The 20943-nt window shown below is 42.8% G+C and overlaps 1 protein-coding gene across 1 annotated transcript in view; it reads right to left on the bottom strand.

Annotated features, from left to right (window-relative positions):
• LOC124795312 (glutamate receptor 1-like) overlaps positions 1 to 20943 on the bottom strand; it is a 1309547-nt gene that overhangs the window by 935723 nt on the left and 352881 nt on the right. Inside the window, exon 2 of the mRNA XM_047259283.1 lies at positions 2668 to 2817. Coding sequence (XP_047115239.1) covers positions 2668 to 2764 — 97 coding nt within the window. The 5' untranslated portion in view covers positions 2765 to 2817. The remainder of the gene's footprint in view (positions 1 to 2667; positions 2818 to 20943) is intronic.

The following is a 20943-nucleotide window of genomic DNA, read 5'->3' as shown; positions in this document are numbered from 1 at the left end:
AGGCCCTCCCATTAAGGTGACGTAAAGTCATCACATTGGAGGGAGACGATATTCAAAAATAGGGTTTTGTAACCCAAAGTGCGGGAAATAATATGGTGCATTGGAACCGTGAGAAACCAGTTTGTTTTCAGAAAAAAATTAGTTACATTACTAATTGAACGCCCTCGTATTTCTGCACCGGACGATTGTTGACGTTATAGTATTGTGGAATAGTTCCTTTAACTTAAGGGCTTATTTTCCTGACAGATTAATTTATCTTTATTTTGCAATGTCTTTTCTGTTTTACGTACGTGTTGTAAACATAATTGCCTTAATTTTTGCTTTTAGTCCTCTGTAGACTAAAAATACATCACTGAGACGACCTATTGTACATTTGCTACTTTTTTTTACTGAAACACATATATAGATAGGCGTTTATGAGGATATTCAGTCAACTGATTTTTTGTGTGGATGGGAGTTCCCACAATATAGATATTAACAAAAATGTGTAGCGTATTATGGTTAGGATAGTTACTTCCGACTAGAGCCGAAAATGAAATCTAACAACAAATTAATACATTAAGAATAAATCGCCTTTTTATGGACTAATGCGCCTGTTCTCGCTGAATAGAGAATTGTCATACACGAACAGCAATAAGTGCTCAGCATACCACCGTGTCCAGCATAATATGGCCCGACTCAAAGCTAAGTATGTTTGGAACAAGTTTCTGGACTAATTTTGTGAGCTAATTATCTAAATATACGCTTGTTTGAGTGGGTGTTTCAATACGTTAGCAAGTTTGCTGAAGGAAAATCATTGTTCCTGTCATATAGTAAATTGCCCTAGTTGAGGGCTATGTTGACCCCATTTAACCTGTCCACTTATCCAGTTAACGTGATTGAACTTCGAGTGCTCTCAGACTAAGCAAGCAAGTGAACATGTAATTGGAAATCAACGAAGGCAACATTCAATGGATCCTACCATCTCGTGCGTAGTGTTACAGGCTCATGCTCCAAAGTCTTTAACTTTCACAAGTGCTAGTTTGCAGAGTATTAAGGCTAGTTCAACGGTACATAAAATTCAATTTCTTAAGGAGTATTAACTGCTGAACTGTGTACCATATGTCATAAAAAATTTAATTGTTTATTTATTATAAATAAAAGAACCACTGAGTATATATGAACACTCAAAAATGCTAACTAAATATAACTTAATTCCTCTGGGAACATCCATATAATTTTGTGTCCTCGGTAATACTTTCTCTTTCTAAAGAATGGTCTTGTTTCTGTGCACTATGAATTCGTGCATTATAGTGTACATGAACCTATTCCAACTTCGAATCAATCAAGTAAAAATCATAATATAGCTAGGAAACAGAAATTAAACAGGGCTGACTGTGGACGCGGGTAAATGCAACCTTGCACAATTAAGACATTTGACTTCATGTAATGGATAATGTAGTGAATTTATATTTGTCCTCTTTTACAAAAATTTTAGGTAACGCATAATGTATAGAGGTAGATAGAAGGCTGTGGAGGACCCCCACAATGGCTTATCACAGGCTGAAAGTGATATGGAAACAGTTTCTGTCACTCCGCATTAACACAAGTTGAACGCTTTCTCTTCGTGCAGAAAACAGACGGCGTTATGCGCGTTGACTTTCCACTTGCGACCACAATACGAAAGACGCATCAGGGCACGCTACAAGTGTTACTAATAAATGGAACTTTGACCCTTCACCCCCTCCCCCCAAATTCCAAAAAATGCTGTTAACTTGATCAGTTAGTTTTATCCCTACTCGCAGTGCAATGAGACATTTGCTCCAGGAACAGTAAATACGAAAAAACCATGTGGAACATACATTGCAGTGGAAAAATCAGTGCATACGGCGATCTTCTTGGCAACCTTAGGTCAACAGCAAAACTCACACTGTCCCCGCCTCCTCAGTTTACGGTCATTCCTGCAGGGCTAAATAAGCTTTCGTCAGGAAGCTCTGCGTTAGTTTGTTTAAAAAGTAACTGTTTCATGAGAAGGTAGGCTGTGCCGACCTCCATCGACAAAGTTCTTGTATCATTTCATTCATTCCACAACCGTTGCAATCTGATTTCACAAGACCTGAGAAAGGTCTTAAACGTTGTATCCAGAGAGTATCGAAAGAATAACGTAGTACGACAGCCTAAGACAAATGGTACCTCTCCTGAATAGAAGTCTTTGAGTCATCCACTCAATTCAACACTGAAAACAGATTTTGTACACATTTCGCTATCCATTATTTCCAAAGTAGAGCTCTTTAAGACGTCCTCTGTAGTCACAACTATTGTGTTAAATATCACGGAATTTCCAGCTGTTACTAAACATCTTTATCTGAGAATAAAGTTTATATTAATAGCTGCTTTTCTCGCCCACTAACAATGCATAAATATTTTTAAATGGCATCTTGTTCCTGTATTCTTTCGTGTTGCTATACGGATTACCCTCAACATTCTTAACCGTCAGCTTCTTTCGCAATTGTTATACATCTGATTTTATTAAAAGGTAAATAATGAAACCTTGAATTGTAATGTCTAAACTGCCAGGAACAAGGCATCTCATTCCCTGAATAAGGACAGATAATTTTGCAGCACATAGTCAGCACCTACTTCTATGGGACGAATTCAAATTATCTATTAGATAATGGAGGTACTCACTGAGCCGGGACAGCTTGAAGGCGTCTGCGGTGTTGATGACGTCGACGAAGGCCTGCAGCTCGAAGCGGCCCGATGTGTTCTTGTTGTGCGTCAGCATCGCCAACTTGAACGCCGCCTGCACCTCGTCCGTGCCCTGCTCGAAGATGGCACCTGCAACCCGAGTAACTTCTGTCAAAGTCTGTGATCACTGTCTGAGGATGTCTTGTAATATCGTGGACGCAGACAATGGGAATAAACCAAACAGAATATAAGTTCCAGTAAAGTTCCAAGCAAAAGTAGAATCACTTCAAAACTAACTGTGGAGCTGAAAAAATTTTAGAATTGAATTCCATGGTATGCTTAGAACTAGGTGTTCACAGGTTGGAACATGGGAAAAATTAAATAGACTATGGACTTAGAGGTTACATGGGACTTCTTATACCACAACAACAAAATAGTTAATAAATAATAGACTTGGAACGACGAGGAAACGAATAAATCGAATAAATTTGACTGGTATTAGAATGATATATGATGAAAATCTAATGGTCGTGGAGAAATGAAATGTGGTTGTAGGGGATGTGGCGGAGGAAAGTGTGGTGTCACCGCCAGACACCACACTTGCTAGGTGGTAGCCTTTAAATCGGCCGCGGTCCGTTAGTATACGTCGGACCCGCGTGTCGCCACTATCGGTGATTACAGACCGGGCGCCGCCACACGGCAGGTCTAGAGAGACTTCTTAGCACTCGACCCAGTTGTACAGCCGACTTTGCTAGCGATGGTTCATTGCCTACTTACTTTCTCATTTTCCGAGACGATAGTTTAGCATAGTCTTCAACTACGTCATTTGCTACGACCTAGCAAGGCGCCATTATCAGTTACTATTGATATTGTGAATCATGTACCGTCAAGACCGACGTTCATCATTAATGGATTAAAGTTAAGTATTCCACCAGCTACGTCCGTTTTTCTAAATTCTAATTTCCTCACGCCAGCCTGCGTGAGCTAAAACGCGTGCATTTCGGCCTCCTCTAGTAACACGGTGTTGGCTATCCTGCCAACCACAACAGAAAGCTTTACCGGACAATAAAGACTCGGGAGTAGGAACGAGAGAGGAGAAACACTAATGGAGTTCTGAAGTTAGTAATAGCGAGTATTCTATTCAAGAATCACAGGAGGTGAAGGTATGCTTGGAAAATATCGGGAAATGTCAGAAGATTTCAATTAGATTACGTAATGGTCAGACAGAAGTTCCAAAATTAGATCTCGGATTGTGAGTCGCACCCAGGAGCATATGCAAACTCAGATAACAATTTAGCAACGATGAAGAGTAGGCTGAAGTTTGAGTGACTAGTCAGGAAGAATCAGTGTGGTTAGATGTGGGATACGGAGGCACAAAAGAGTGAAGAGATACGTTTCAAGTTATCTGAGGATGTAGATACTGTAGTAATGAATAACTCAATAGGCATTTCTGTTGAAGAGGAAAGAATATCTCTAAAGAGAGCAATCACGGATGCTGGAGAAGAAAACCGTAGTTATTACTAAGGTAACTGCGGAAAAACCATTTGTAGCTGATGAAATACTTTAGCTGATCGATGAAAGAAATAGGTACAAAAACGTTCAAAGAAATACGGGAATACAGGAATAGATGTCACTGACGATTGAAATAAATAGTGAGGACAAGAAAGCTAAGGTGACATGGTTGCATGAAAGATGCGAAGAAATCGAACAAGAAATGAATGTGGGAAGGACAGGCACAGCACATAGAAAAACCAAAACTACCTTTCGTGAAATTAAAAACAAGGGCTGCAACATTAAGAGTTCATTGGTAGTTCCACTGTTAAATGCAGACCATAGAGGACAGTGGAGGAAAGAGTATAATGAAGGCCTCTACGAGGGTGAAGTCTTGTCTGACGACGTGATAGAAGAAGAAAAAGGAGGTGACCGGGAGAATGTAGGGTATCCAGTATAACAATCAGAATTTAAAAGGGCTTTGGAAGACTTGAGATTAAAAAGGCAGAAGGTATAGATAACATTCCATCGGAATTTCTGAAGTGGCAACAAAACTGTTGTTCACGGTGGTGTGTAGAATGTATGAGACTGGCGATACACAAACAGACATTCAAAGAAACATCATTCACATAATTCCGAAGATAAGAAGAGCTGACAAGCGTGAGAATTGTCCCGGAACCAGCTTAACGTCTCATGCATCGAAGTTTCCAACAAGAATAATATACAAAACAGCTGAAAAGAGAATTGAGGAACCGTAGATGACGATCAGTTTGGCTTTAGGTATCATAAAGACACCAGATAGGCCATTCTGACATTTCGGTTGTTAAAGGAAGCAGAAGTGAAGAAAAATCGAGACACGTCCATTGGATCTGTTGACATCGAAAAAGCATTCGACAATGTACAATGGTGCAAGTTCTTCGAAATTTTGAGAAAAAATAGGGGTAAGCTATAGGGAACTAAGGGTAATACACAGTATGTACGACAACTAAGAAGGAACAAAAAGACTGGAACAGCAAGAACGAAGTGTTCGGATTGAAAAGAATGTAGGGCAGGATTGTAGCATTTCGCCCCTACTGTTCAGTTTATACATCGAAGAAGCCATAAGGGAAACAAAACAAAAGTTCAAGAGCGATATTAAACAGGGTGAAAGGATATCAGTGATGCAATTCGCTGATGGTATTACTTTCCTTAGTGAATGAGAAGCAGATTTAAAGGTTGTGTTGAACGGAATGAACAGTCTAATGAGTACAGAATATGGATTAAGTGTAATCGAAGAAAGATAAAAGTAATGAGAAGCAGCAGAAGTGAGAACAGCGGGAAACTTAAAGTTAGAATTGGGGATCACGAAGTAGCCGGAGATAAGAAACTCTGCTACTTCGGCAGCAAAATAACCGATGACAGATGGAGCAAGGAAGACATGAGAAACGGACTAGCACTGGCAAAAAGGCCATTCCTGTCCAAGAGTTGTCTGGTGGTATCAAACAGAGGTCTTAACTTCAGGAATAAATATCTAAGAATGTACGTTTGGAGCACAGCATCGAATGTAGTGGGACATGAACTGTGGAAAAACAAGAACAGAAGAGAACCGAAGCCTTTGAATTGAGGTGCTACAGAAGAATGTTGAAAAGTAGGTGGCCTGATAAGGTAAGGAATGAGTAGGTACTCCGCAGGCTCGACGAGGAAAGGAATATAGGGAAACACTGACAATAAGAAGGGACAGGATGATGGGAAATCTGTTAAGACATCAGGGAATAACTTCCATGGTCATACAGGAAGCTGTAGAGGATAAAATCTGTAATGGAAGGCAGAGATTAGAACACATCCAGCAGATAATTGAGGTCGTATGGTGCAATTGCTTCTCTGAGAAGAACAGGTTGGCACAGGAGAGAAATTCGTGGTGGGCAGCAACAAATAAGTCAGAAGACTGATGACTCAAAACACAAAACAAACAAAAATGATACTATTAAATTTCTCTGATGTACAGGGTGTTACAAAAAGGTACGGCCAAACTTTCAGGAAAAATTCCTCACACACAAAGAAAGAAAATGTGTTATGTGGACATGTTTCCGGAAACGCTTACTTTCCATGTTATAGCTCATTTTATTACTTCTCTTCAAATTACTTTAATCATGGAATGGAAACACACAGCAACAGAACGTACCAGCGTGACTTCAAACACTTTGTTACAGGAAATGTACAAAATGTTCTCCGTTAGCGAGGATAATTGCATCCACCCTCCGTCGCATGGAATCCCTGATGCGCTGATGCAGCCCTGGAGAATGGCGTATTGTATCACAGCCGTCCACAATACGACCACGAAGAGTCTCTACATTTGGTACCGGGGTTGCTTAGACAAGAGCTTTCAAATGCCCCCATAAATGTAAGTCAAGAGGGTTGAGGTCAGGAGACCGTGGAGGCCATGGAATTGGTCCGCCTCTACCAATCTATCGGTCACCGAATCTGTTGTTGAGAAGCGTACGAACACTTCGACTGAAATGTGCAGGACCTCCATCGTGCATGAACCACATGTTGTGTCGTACTTGTAAAGGCACATGTTCTAGCAGCACAGGTAGAGTATCCCGTATTAAATCATGATAACGTTCTCCATTGAGCGTAGGTGGAAGAACATGGGGCCCAATCAAGACATCACCAACAATGCCTGCCCAAACGCTCACAGAAAATCTGTGTTGATGACGTGATTGCACAATTGCGTGCGGATTCTCGTCAGCCCACAAATGTTGATAGTGAAAATTTACAATTTGATCACGTTGGAATGAAGCCTCATCTGTATGGAGAACATTTGCACTGAAATGAGGATTGACACATTGTTGGATGAACCATTCGCAGAAGTGTACCCGTGGAGGACAATCAGCTGCTGATAGTGCCTGCACACGCTGTACATGATACGGAAACAACTGGTTCTCCCGTAGCACTCTCCATACAGTGACGTGGTCAGCGTTACCTCGTACAGCAGCAACTTCTCTGACGCTGACATTAGGGTTATCGTCAACTGCACGAAGAATTGCCTCGCCCATTACTGGTGTCCTCGTCGTTCTTGGTCTTCCCCAGTTGCGAGTCATAGGCTGGAATGTTCCGTGCTCCTAAGACGCCGATCAATTGCTTCGAACCTCTTCCTGTCGGGACAACTTCGTTCTGGAAATCTGTCTCGATACAAACGTACCGCGCCACGGCTTTTGCCCCGTGCTAATCCATACATCAAATGAGCATCTGCCAACTCCGCATTTGTAAACATTGCACTGACTGCAAAACCATGTTCGTGATGAACACTAACCTGTTGATGTGCTTGATGCTAGTGCTGTAGAGCAATGAGTCGCATGTCAACACAAGCACCGAAGTCAACATTATCTTCCTTCAATTGGGCCAACTGCCGGTGAATCTAGGAAGTACAGTACATACTGACGAAACTAAAATGAGCTCTAACATGGAAATTAAGCGTTTCCGGACACATGTCAACGTAACATCTTTTATTTATTTGTGTGTGAGAAGTGTTTCCTGATAGTTTGGCCTATCTTTTTGTAACACCCTGTGTATGTGGTTGATACTAAAGAAATTCAAGCCTCTAGTCTTTCGTATGGCTTAATACCGTCATATTTTTTTCGTAGTAGTCATAGTTACAATCCGCTATGCTGCAACTCAGTGCCACTGCGTGCACAATGGTTGTCTAATTTTCACGTAAAGAGCAAAGGTTAAAACTTTATGGATTAGTTTCGGTTTGGCAGAGGTGTAGAAAAGAGAATTTTACATTTGGTGAACATTCTGTAGCACCGAATTAATCGATATATTTATCTACAAATGTTGTGTTGAAGCTTTACACAACTGTAATTTATGTCGTATATGGTTGAAAAATGAGGGAATAACTATCAGTACTAAGTTATAAAAAGGATTCTAGCAATTGTTAAATGAAGTGTAGGGAAATATAGTAGTTGGATTAGGTATAGGGGTAGTCTAGGGCAAGATTGAAGATTACAGTGTAACAGTAGTTGTTAAACGTTAAATTTGAAGCATAGAGTATATACCAGCTAAATGACCTCTCCCGCTAAGGTATTTACATGAAGCGGCCAAATGCAAGTGAGTCTGTTCAACGCGATTTTTAGGAATTGAGGCCGGCCGGAGTGGCCGAGCGGTTCTAGGCGCTACCGTCTGGAACCGCGTGACCGCTACGGTCGCAGGTTCGAATTCTGCCTCGGGCATAGATGTGTGTGATGGCCATAGGTTAGTTAGGTTTAAGTAGTTCTAAGTTCTAGGGGACTGATGACCTCAGTCCCATAGTGCTCAGAGCCGCTTGAACCATTTTTAGGAAATGAGCTCTGCTGATATTAAACAGTGAATTGGAATTAAATATATTCCTGAAACTCTGTAACCGATATTTTAGTGTCGAGAGAATCAACAACGGTACTGATATTTAAAACAAAAATGTCATTCATTGTTCAGTTTCAGTTGCTCAATTTTTGAATTAAATGATATGTTCCGATCGCACTGGGTCATCTTTAGCTCTAAGTAGTTGCGTCGGAAACCCGTCATGTCTATTCTGAACGTAGTATATTGTACACAGTGTACACAATTACAGTAAATGCTAACGCACAGCATTTTTTTTATTATATTAAGATAAAGTTTATGCAGTTATGAACGTTGTATCTCATATTTTACGGAAACGTATTTTAGATCCATTGATGTATTCTATTTTTCTCCTGTGAAGGTCATTGACAATTGAAACGTGGAGAATAAATATACAGCTCTACAGCTGACGGCGCAATTATGCTTTTTTCCAGAATTATTTTAAATTCACAATGCCCTCTGTATGGAAGTGAAACGTAGACCTTAGGTTGTACAGAGAAGAAGAAACTAGATCAGTTGAAAAGTAGAGCTGGTGACGGATGTTATTAGTCATATCGACTGACCTTAAGAAGTGGAGAGATCCTCGAAATAATTTCAAGAAATGTCGCTGAGTCCTTCATTGAAAGATGAGATGATCTACTATATTTTCTGACGCTGGTAGGGACCTGTCGAAGGTGACTACGTTCAGTACGTTCAGGAATAAATATGTAGATATGAAGAAAAAAGATGCAGAATGGAACGGAGAGAAGCTCTAATAAGTGGTACAATGACGCGTACCTTTTGCCAAGCACTCCACAATGATTTTTAGAGTGTGGATGTAGCTGCAGGAGTTTGTCCAAAGCGATGCATTTTCGTCACTAGCAGCATTGTCGTTTACGCCTTTCAGCCTATCATGTTCATCCGTGCATGACAAGGTACACTACTAGCCATTAAAATTGCTACACCAAGAAGAAATGCAGATGATAAACGAGTATTCATTGGACAAATATATTATACTAGAACTGACATGTGATTACATTTTCACGCAATTTGCGTCCATAGATCATGAGAAATCAGTACCCAAAACAACCACCTCTGGCCGTAATAACGACCATGATTCGACTGGGCATTGAGTCAAACAGAGCTTGGTTGGCGTGTAAAAGTGCCCATGCAGCTTCAACACGATACCACAGTTCATCAAGAGTAGTGACTGGCGTATTGTGACGAGCCACTTGCTCGGCCACCATTGACCAGACGTTTTCAATTGGTGAGAGATCTGGAGAATGTTCAGCATTATCGTGCTGAAATGTAGGGTTTGGCAGGGATCGAATGAAGGGTAGAGCCATGGGTCGTAACACATCTGAACTGTAACGTCCACTGTTCAAAGTGCCGTCAATGCGAACAAGAGGTGACCGAGACTTGTAACCAATGGGACCCAATACCATCACGCCGGGTGATTCGCCAGTATGGCTATGACCAATGCACGCTTCCAATGTGCGTTCACCGCGATGTCGCCAAGCACGGATCCGACCATCATGATGCTGTATACAAAACCTGGATTAATCCGAAAAAGTGACGTTTTGCCATTCGTGCACCCAGGTCCGACGCTGAGTATACCATCGCAGGCGCTCCTGTCTGTGATGCAGCGTCGAGGCCAATCGCAGCCACGGTCTTCGAGCCGATAATCCATGCTGCTGCGAACGTTGTCGAACTCTTCGTGCAGATGGTTGTTGTCTTGCAAACGTCCCCATCTGTTGACTCAGGGATCTAGACGTGGCGGCACGATCCGTTACAGCGATGCGGATAAGATGCCTGTCACCTCAACTGCTAGTGATACAAGGCCGTCTGGATCCAGCACGGCATTCCTTATTACCCTCCAGAAACAACCGATTCCATATTCTGCTAATAGTCATTGGATCTCTACCAACGCGAGCAGCAATGTCGTGATACGATAAACCGCAATCGCGATAGGATACAATCCGACCTTTATCAAAGTCGGAAACGTGATGGTACGCATTTCTCCTCCTTACACGAGGCATCACAACAACGTTTCACCAGGCAACGCCAGTCAACTGCTGTTTGAGGATGAGAAATCGTTTGGAATCTTTCCTCATGTCAGCTCGTTGTAGGTGTCGCCACCGGCGCCAACCTTGTGTGAATGCTCTGAAAAGCTAATCACTTGCATATCACAGCATCTTCTTCCTGTCGGTTAAATTTCGCGTCTGTAGCATGTCATCTTCGTGGTGTAGCAGTTTTAATGGCCAGTAGTGTACGATTGCGTTGCCTCGTCTGTCAGAGACAGGAGCCTTCAGCCTCAGCTGCAGTTTGCAGAGCGGCCTGTGCCGAGCCTGGCGGATGGAATGCGGCGGACGTGTTGGCCGCAGGCCGCCGGTCGGCGAACAGCCCGCAGCGCCTGTCGATGTCTGCGCTCATGCATTGCTTATAGAACGCCGTCTCCCTCAAGACGGAGACTACCCTGCGAGACTTCCACCGCCGTCCGTTGCCGGCGCATGCAGCACGCCCACGGCGAGCAGTTTGCTTCGTGGTAAGTAAAACGTCTCGTATGTTTCGACTTTCGTGCTTAGAATACCACTCACGATGTACAGGATGTTTCAGGACAAATGGTAAATATTTTAGCAGCCGATAGTACAGCCTTATAACAACAAAATAAATATAATGTTTGTCCAGTTTTTATTGGTTGTGGAGATACAGGCTGGTTACCAACATAAGTTTTCATTTCGGATGTTTATTCTCCTGTTCTTATCGGTTAACATACCAAATGACACTTTTGCTTCTTAAGTTCAAGTTTTGAGGTTTTGTTTCATTTTAAATAATTGAGTTCTTAATTTTGATTTAATGACAAACTCTCCAGTATCGTAACTCAGAAACGCTAAGAATTTCGATACAACATGTATGTACAGGTTTCGAAATGGGAACACTACTGCAGGATATAGAGAATAAAGTGAACATTTTCTTAACCGCAAAGAACGAGTTTTGAGATTTTGGTTACTTGACATGATCAGTTGGTCTATGTATTTGTTCTGCAGTTTTCCTACGAAGACCTTTTATTCATTCGTAAAGAACGCTGTATTAATACATTGCTAGATTATTAGTTTCGGCAGTATAAATGACCATCTTCAGATGTACAAAAATGAAAGTATCCCAAGGTAACAGGCTTGGAGCAGTGTAAAATCGTAGTAGGACATACACAAAAACTGTATGAGAAAAATTTTACATAACCATAAAACCGGGCAGTGGTAGTTACATCATAAGACGATTTAAACAATTCCCACTGTAACAACGTAGAGTGTATTGTAAGGTAATAAATCTCATAAAATTCTGTTCAAATTGATACATACAGTCTAAACTGAAAATACAATAATGGATGTATCTAATAAGCAAAATTAAATCGTAACATCATAATAAGGTCGAAGCATTATGATAACTGACAGATGTGCCCCAGCACTGCATGTACAACTTACACTGAAGCGATAAACATCACGGAATCACGATATGCAAATATAGAAAAAATGGTTCAGATAGCTGTAAGCAGTATGGGACTCAACATCTGAGGTCATCAAGTCTGGAACCGCGCGACCGCTAGGCTCGCAGGTTCGAATCCTGCCTCGGACATGGATGTGTGTGATGTCTTTAGGTTAGTTAGGTTTAAGTAGTTCTAAGTTCTAGAGGACTGATGACCTCAGATGTTGAGTCCCATACTGCTCAGGGCCATTTTTGAGGTCATCAGTCCCTGAGACTTAGAACTACTTAAACCTAACCAACCTGAGGACATCACACACAACCATACCCGAGGTAGGATTCAAATCTGCGGCCGTAGCAGTCGGGCTATGCACGTAAAGAGATGGTGGTAGTATCCGGTACACAAGGTATGAAAGAGCAGTACGTTGACGGAGCTGTCATTTGTTTTCATGTGATGAAAACACCCCAGGGTGAACAGTGCGGAAAATCTTGCGGTCTGTTTTAATTGGTATCCGTACAAGATCCAGTCGGTGCAGCAACTCAAACCTCATGATTCGCAGCCACGTTCTGAATTTGCTCTTCGGTTTCTGCCAATATTCTATGGAGTGATGAGACAAATTTTCGCTACAGGGTGCAGTTGGTAGACAGAACTGTTAAACAGCATGTTGTACATGCAGGTCATGGACTGTGCGGCTAGTCCCGACGGAGGTTCGAGTCCTCCCTTGGGCGTGGGTGTGTGTGTCCGTCCTTAGGGTAATTTAGTTTAAGTAGTGTGTAAGCTTAGGAACTAATGACCTTAGCAGTTAAGTCCCATAAGATTTCACACATTTGAACATTTTTTTGGTACATGCAAAGCCATTACACTCGGCGTGTGTGACTGTGTGGTGTGGAGTCACAAACACCTATACTCTCGGTCCTTTCTTCTTCGAAGAGAGTGACCTAGTGGTCTCCTAGACTTAGAACTACTTAAACATAACTAACCTAAGGATACCATACACATCCATGCCCCAGGCAGGATTCGAACCTGCGACCGCAACAGCAGCGCGGTTCCGGAGTGAAGCGCCTAGAACCGCTCGGCCACAGCAGTCAGAAGAAACGCATTGCTCAGATTCAAGTGGAACTGCTGTGAACAAATGCAGAGCACAAACTTTCTCGTCAACGTCTCCAGTGCTCATACTGGACAAATTTTGTGTTAGTCATAAAATAAATATTATGCCTTTCTCTTGTGTTTGACCTTTTATGCATCTGTCCTATTCCTGATCCATTACATATGGTCAAAACTGGGAGTAAATTGTTTTCAGTATAAATCGATTCCGCATTAGCGCTTTAGAATATCCACCTAGTTTCACTCTCGTACGAAACATGTAACATGACAATGGAGATCGGACGCCTAGTTGTCGGTGGGGAGACGGGACAAAGTCCATCACTTTTCTGCTGTGTTTACCTTAAGTATTGGGGGGGGGGGGGCTCATCACTCATGCGTGATCCCACACCAGACCTATGTGAGTAGCTATCCTTTAATTACAACTACACGGTTCTTGTTGAATGTCACATAGCCTTTTACAAGTTACAGAAAAATCTGCAGACATCAGTAAGTTGTGTCTTGCCCAACTACAGATTCACAGCATAAGGCAACGTGATTTTGTGGTCTGTTGGGCTCTAGAACCCACGTTTTAGAAAAATCCACAGACATCTGTAAGTGGTGTCTTGCCCAACTAAAGCTACACAAAACAAGCAACGTGGTTTTGTGGTCTGTTCGGCTCTAGAATGGACGCCACCACGTGTGCAGCATTACACGAGGCTAGCAAGATGGCGCATTTGCGGGCGCTGGCATTGGCAGCGCGTCGTGTTTGTAGTTACAGCGCGGAGGGGATTCCACACGCGCCGGGGCCGAACACGGCCGCCGCTGCTGCTGCTGCTGCCGCGCTGTCAGCCTATAAACAGGCGGCGCAGTCAGCGCCAGCAGCCGCCAATAACGGCACAATGGACGCGGCCGGCCGATTGTGCGCCGCACAATTAGCCCTGAGTGACGTGACGCGACGCGACGTGGACACGACACTACACGGCGGCGCGCGTCCGCTGCCCGTCTTCTTCAATGGCCGCGCAGAGATCACGTCGCTGTATTGTCAGCCGGCCGGCGATCGGTGAAAATCCGTCTCGCGGCAGGCGGGGGAGGGACGCGTCCAGTCTACGGGCAGAGAGCGCTGCTCTTATCGCGCCGCACAGTGTTTCCACAGGGTTCTGCTGCACGCACAGGACGCGTGCCTGTGCGTCCATCTTTGGTAAGTACTGGCTCTCGCAACCGATGAAGGGAGTAACGAAGGCCGGGAATGCGACTCGTACTGGTCATCTAGTGTCATGGATAATATCTTCGCTGGTCCACAGCAACTAAGAGGAACTATATTGTAGTCTTGTTTTGGAAATCGATATGTAAACACAATTATTGAATTACTGCTTTCGGCAATATGTATTGCTACCCTTAGTTCATTAATCCTGTGGCGCAGGCCGGCCGCGGTTGCCGAGCGGTTCTAGGCGCTCAGTCCGGAACCGCGCTACTGCTACGGTCGCAGGTTCGAATCCTACCTCGGGCATGGATGTGGGTGATGTCCTTAGGTTTGTTAGGTTTAAGTAGTTCTAAGTTCTAGGGGACTGATGACCATAGATGTTAAGTCCCATAGTGCTCAGAGCCATTTGAACCTGTGGCGCTTAGCGTCCACTACAGTGGACAGCTGTTAATGGTCACTTCTTTGGCATTTTCAATCAGTCCTGAGACTGCAAATGCACACAATTCACTGCAGTGGGCACTCCCTACTGGTGCTGTGTCCTGCATGCATTTGCAGCTTCATGACTCATTGAAAACTCCAGAAAATTGACAATTATAACTTGTCCACTGCAGTAAAATTCATGCACTACAGGGTTAAAATTGGCAGTGCTACGTACATTATACAGTGCCTACACCACTCTGTCACACAGATACTGTGAAATATGGATAAGAAATCGAGGTATTGCAGTGACATGCCAGGGTCTCTGTCATAAATTATGTACAACTTTGAACACGAACAAGAGAGATACATGCCACATCTTGGACCTTCATAGCACAAAGCGAAGGTTAGCTACGACAGAATAACTCACAGAACTGGCAATCTTTTAAAATAAAAGTACAACACAAGATTACGGGTCGCCTCTTCCACTGACTGATCAATCCAGGTAACATTAATCAAGGGGACCTGTTTGGAGGTGAATAAAAAAGAATCGGGAGACACAAAATTCGTACAATATAGGTTTTTATGGCCGATGAGGTTGAGAATACGTGGTCGACATATAAAACTACTCCCTTACGTTTCGTCTCTGGCAATCTAGCTCTCCGTCCACGAGGAGAGAAAGCCTGGGCAAATGAGAAACAATGGTTACCAACAGAGGAAATTGAGCCGTGGAGGACTGGTGCCAGCACCGGGCACGCTCCTTATATCGTTGCAATCGATTTTGGACGTTATATGTGATCTTTGGATATCGTGTGGCTCTCTTCCGGGTTGGCGGGCTTCAAGAGTCGGTCGTCAGCTTTCGAAAGAAAAACATTGAGAGACTTGGGACGTCTCCGGAGAAAGGAGTGTCGGCTGCGACCGGGTGTGCCCATCAGCGTGATATGCCACGGAGTTGTATTGGTCGGCAAGTCTGTGTTTTGCGGCAGCTCGGAGATCCAAGTTTCGTAATTTCTATCAAGGGAAAGGTCCCTGAAGTAAAGTCGTTACGCTGCTTGAGCCGCTGAGTTGTGCTGTGTGCCAACATCAAGTAAGTTGGCCGTTAGTGTATGTGGCTGGGCGACGTGTTAAGAGGCGTTTCACTCGCTAGATGATTGTGGGACTTACAGCCGTTAATCGAAAAGTATGTGGATGAGCTCCGTGTCAGCCGGTTAAATGTTGGCTTCGCAGTAAAGCCTTAGTTATGACTGTACTGGTTGTTCTCTAATTGATTACTGAGGGTATTAAGTGATTGAAAACTGAACCTAAGTGATATTACTGTTATTGGTGAACCATCCTTAAATGGTTTCAATTTAAAAGTCAGTGATTGCTGTGGACGGAACATTTTGTAGACTGGTGCACGTATATCTGGTGCAAGGATTCTGCCCTGTATTTTTGTGTGTGTTTCAGAGAGTTGCAGTTGTCGTGTGTCTGTCAAAAGCTGCTGTAAGTGCCAGCGCCTTGGCGGGGAGTGAAGTGTAAACCACATCCTAGGTCTTGCTATGTTCACGTAACCCTGTCCGACTGGACTGCTTTGGGCGAAGACCCCCATACAAAAGTTTAGTAAATGTTTCGTTTCCACCAAGACGGGTAAAACGCGTTTTGTAATTTGATTGTGATTTTCTGATGTTTAAAGAAATGTTTTTTGGTTTGCATAAAGATAGTCCTGCAACTAAGTAAACGTTAGCAAATAGAGCAGGTGTAAGGTAATTAAATTCTCTCTGTCGATTATCACGTACTTTTGGCCTCATTGCAGTGATCTGTCTCTGTAGTAATAGACAGTCCACAGTGCTTGTTGAGTCGATGTCAAATCTCTATTTAAGTTAGATCTGTCTCTGTAGTAATAGACAGTCCACAGTGCTTGTTGAGTCGATGTCACATCTCTATTTAAGTTACAGTGTGTAATCACGTAGAGTTTAATCTGGGTTTGTTTCATGGGAATCTTTCTTGCTTCTGTTACATATCCATGTTCTAGTGAATTGTGCTTAACCACGTGAGTTTTAAGTGCTGTTTGGGCCGTGTTGGTTCGTGTAGTAATCAAATGCAAGTAAGTGGCTGGCCTACTCTGGTAGGAGCAGTACTGTTGGTTGTAAGATTTTGTTGAGTGTGGTGAAGCCACGGCAATACTGTTGTTTCTTAACTGATTTCATATGCATTTTATGGTTATAGTTGTAGGGTTCTGATAACTGTCTTGTTTCAATAAGAACTTATACTAAATAATTGCTGAATTGTACTGAAGATTGTGAGATATCATCTGAAGGAACCTTATGTTAATAAATTAAATATGTGTAAATCAAAGTATGACTACCAGCCATGATTCGCTATCCCGTTTCCTGTCCTGATAATAGTTGTGGTATGGATTGTGCAAGGTGGTATTAAAGGGGCCACGTACCAGAAATATTGTCCCCGTTTATGAACAAAATTATGGATCAGTCGTCGGAAGTTTTCACAATGTTTGGAGTTGAAATGATCTTGATACTCACTACTAAAATAAATGAATGCTTAAGAACGGCAAGAAATATAGCATCCACTATCAATACCTAGGTGTGAAAAATTCCGTGTAGCCGAACACGAAAAGAATTGCTGCCTGGGATATGATGACAGTGCGCAAGTAGCACAACATGTTTTGAGAGGCGGAAACCAACAAGTAAAATTCTATGTGAATAGTGGTTTAATGTTGACACATTGGAATGGCCGCACGTACAAAGAGATCATAGAAATTACCAAACACTATACTAAAATTAACAAAAATAATAAAAGTGGTTAGATAAAATAAGGGGGTCGACTTTGCTCCAGCAGGCTGCTGAACGATCACTTCTTTAATGGGACTAGGTTCGACGAGGCCACTTCATATCAGGATCAATGAATAAAGCCACTTGGCTCTACATGATTACAAAGCATCTTCTCTACAGCGATGAGACATGAATGTTATGAAGTCTGGTACGGTAGTACAGAAATGGTAATCCCATTATCCATATAACTAACATAAATTATCGCTTTAAATATTTTTGTATTACGTTTGTTTACCAGTCTCAGTTGCATGTTAGTTTCGAAACCTCTGGATCAGCTGCAGTTCTATGAGATAACTGTGTCAGCAAATCGTCGTGTCCGTATCGGCACTACACATTCGAATAAGGTAATCTCATGTGTACTTCCAGCGCAGACATGACGGTTTGCTGGGGCCACAACGTGGATCTGGAGATAATCCAGAGAGATCGAATACTTTTCATCCACGGTGCGTTCGAAGTGGTATCAGATCGCCAACAAAAAATATGCCACACGACAGCGACTTCACACTATTGGACTGGAAGACTCACCTTATTGCCCAGATAGTCACCTCTTGGATACCGATGAACATCGTTTTACTTGCGCATCATCGTCCGGAGTTTGGCGACTAACACAGAAGATATTGGCTTGTTACCTCTGGGTCACACCTGATATGATTGACCCTCAGACCCTACTCTGTCCAGATGAAACTTACTTTCCGGCCGCAAAATATCATGCGCTTACATGGTTCAAAGGACTTACCGTCGCCTATATCTTTAGCGACGGAGAGAAAGAGCAGCTTGATTACTGGTGGTTCCTACAAAATGATCACAATGCCCTCGAACGCACACCGAAATACCGTACGCTCTTCGCAAATTATTTACGCAGCGTTTTCGTTAGCCCCCCACTCAGCTGGGGAGTGCCAAGCTGCGGTTAATGTTCTGTGCAGCATCACACTAACGGCTGAACGTTCTACCTTGTCAGCCATGAGCGACGGAAGAGACAGGCTGCTGCAAGGATGCTGTTTTCCTTGAGGCACTAGCGAAGCAAAATGCCTCCGATGCAGATGCCCTTCAAAGGCGCTGTTGGAGATATCAGATAACGATCGCGATGCACCAAGTGGAACCAGTTACATTTATTGAAGAACCTTTTAGTTGGAATTGCATCAGTGATTTGCATTTTTATTTTTTTATTACTCTTTTATGTCACCTTTGTTGTTGTAACACTTACTCGTAACACTGAGTTCCTAGACTTCTCGTTTGTACACGTTTACTAAATGTAATCATGTAAAAAAATAAATAAATACATAAAAATTCTGTAAAAATAAGCAACTAGAAAATAAAGGACTTACAAAATATCAAAGCAGTTGCTGATTTTTATGGCGATGAATGTATCGATATCAGTGATATATCATCACTTCAAGTTAAGCACAGGTTTCCAGATCACACATTCAGCCGAGGAACCCGATGATGAAAGCCACAAAATATTTCGTATCCTCTTTAAGAAAGATAGATGGTGCAAACTATGTATATTCGCGGATGATATTGCTCAAAATGGATACTGCCACACCCATGTGCACGTGGATTCGAACAAGTCACAAAGGAATAACAAAGTCCCGTTGCAAATCATAAGAAACGCGCCACGATAAGCTATTTAGAGTAAACACCTATTTTGAAAATTTACAATAAACATTACTTGAAAAAACCAGAGTTATTGAACGCAGTTTTCCGAAATTCCTTCACCAGGGAAGACGAATGGAATATTACAGAATTTGAAACACGAACAGCTGGTAGCATGAGTTTCTTTGAAGTAGATACCTTAGGGGTTGCGAAGCAACTCAAATCGCTTGATACGGGCAAGTCTTCAGGTCCAGATTGTATACCGATTAGGTTCCTTTCAGATTACGCTGATACAATAGTTTCCTGTTTAGCAATCGTATACAACCGCTCGCTCACCGATAGATCTGTACCTACAGATTGGAAAATTACGCAGGTCGCACCACCGTTTAAGAAGGGTGGTAGGAGTAATCCAGCGAACTACAAACCTATATCATTGACGTCGGTTTCGAGTAGGGTTTTGGAGCATATATTGTATTCAAACATTAAGAATCACCTCGAAGGGAACGATCTATTGATACGTAATCAGCATGGTTTCAGAAAACATCGTTCTTGTGCAACGCAGCTAGCTCTTTATTCGCACGAAGTAATGGCCGTTATCGACAGGGGATCTCAAGTTGATCCCGTATTTCTAGATTTTCGGATAGCTTTTGACTCCGTTCCTCACAAGCGACTTCTAATCAAGCTGCGGGCCTATGGGGTATCGTCTCAGTTGTGCGACTGGATTCGTGATTTCCTATCAGGAAGGTCGCAGTTCGTAGTAATAGACGGCAAATCATCGAGTATAATTGAAGTGATATCAGGTGTTCCCCAGGGAAGCGTCCTGGGACCTCTGCTGTTCCTGATCTATATAAATGACCCGGGTGACAATTTGGGCAGTTCTCTTAGGCTGTTCGCAGATGATTCTGTAATTTACCGTCTAGTAAGGTCATCCGAAGACCAGTATCAGTTGCAATGCGAAATAAGATTGCTGTATGGTGTGGCAGGTGGCAGTTGGCGCTAAATAACGAAAAGTGTGAGGTGATCCACCTGAGTTCCATAAGAAATCCGTTGGAATTCGATTACTCGATAAATAGTACAATTCTCGAGACTGTCAATTCAGCTAAGTACCTGGGTGTTAAAATTACGAACAACTTCAGTTGGAAAGACCACATAGATAATATTGTGGATAAGGCGAGCCAAAGGTTGCGTTTCATTCGCAGGACACTTAGAAGACGCAACAAGTCCACTAAAGAGACAGCTTAAACTACTCTCCTTCGTCCTCTGTTGGAATATTGCTGCGCCGTGTGAGATCCTTACCAGGTGGGATTGACGGAGGACATCGAAAGGGTGCAAAAAAGGGCAACTCGTTTTGTATTATCACGTAATAGGAGAGAGACTGTGGCAGATATGATACGCGAGTTGGGATAGAAGTCATTAAAGCAAAGACGTTTTTCGTCGCGGCGAGATCTATTTACGAAATTTCAGTCACCAATTTTCTACATCTATACTCCGCGAGCCACCTTACGGTGTGTGGCGGAGGGTACTTATTGTACCACTATCTGATCCCCCCTTCCCTGTTCCATTCACGAATTGTGCGTGGGAAGAACGACTGCTTGTAAGTCTCCGTATTTGCTCTAATTTCTCGGATCTTTTCGTTGTGATCATTACGCGAGATATATGTGGGCGGTAGTAATATGTTGCCCATCTCTTCCCGGAATGTGCTCTCTCGTAATTTCGATAATAAACCTCTCCGTATTGCGTAACGCCTTTCTTGAAGTGTCCGCCACTGGAGCTTGTTCAGCATCTCCGTAACGCTCTCGCGCTGACTAAATGTCCCCATGACGAATCGCGCTGCTTTTCGCTGGATC

This window comes from Schistocerca piceifrons, chromosome 4, assembly GCF_021461385.2.
Source record: "Schistocerca piceifrons isolate TAMUIC-IGC-003096 chromosome 4, iqSchPice1.1, whole genome shotgun sequence".
Taxonomy (NCBI): domain Eukaryota; kingdom Metazoa; phylum Arthropoda; class Insecta; order Orthoptera; family Acrididae; genus Schistocerca; species Schistocerca piceifrons.
The sequence above is the reverse complement of the archived record's forward strand: the minus strand, read 5'-3'. Positions and strand labels throughout refer to the sequence as shown.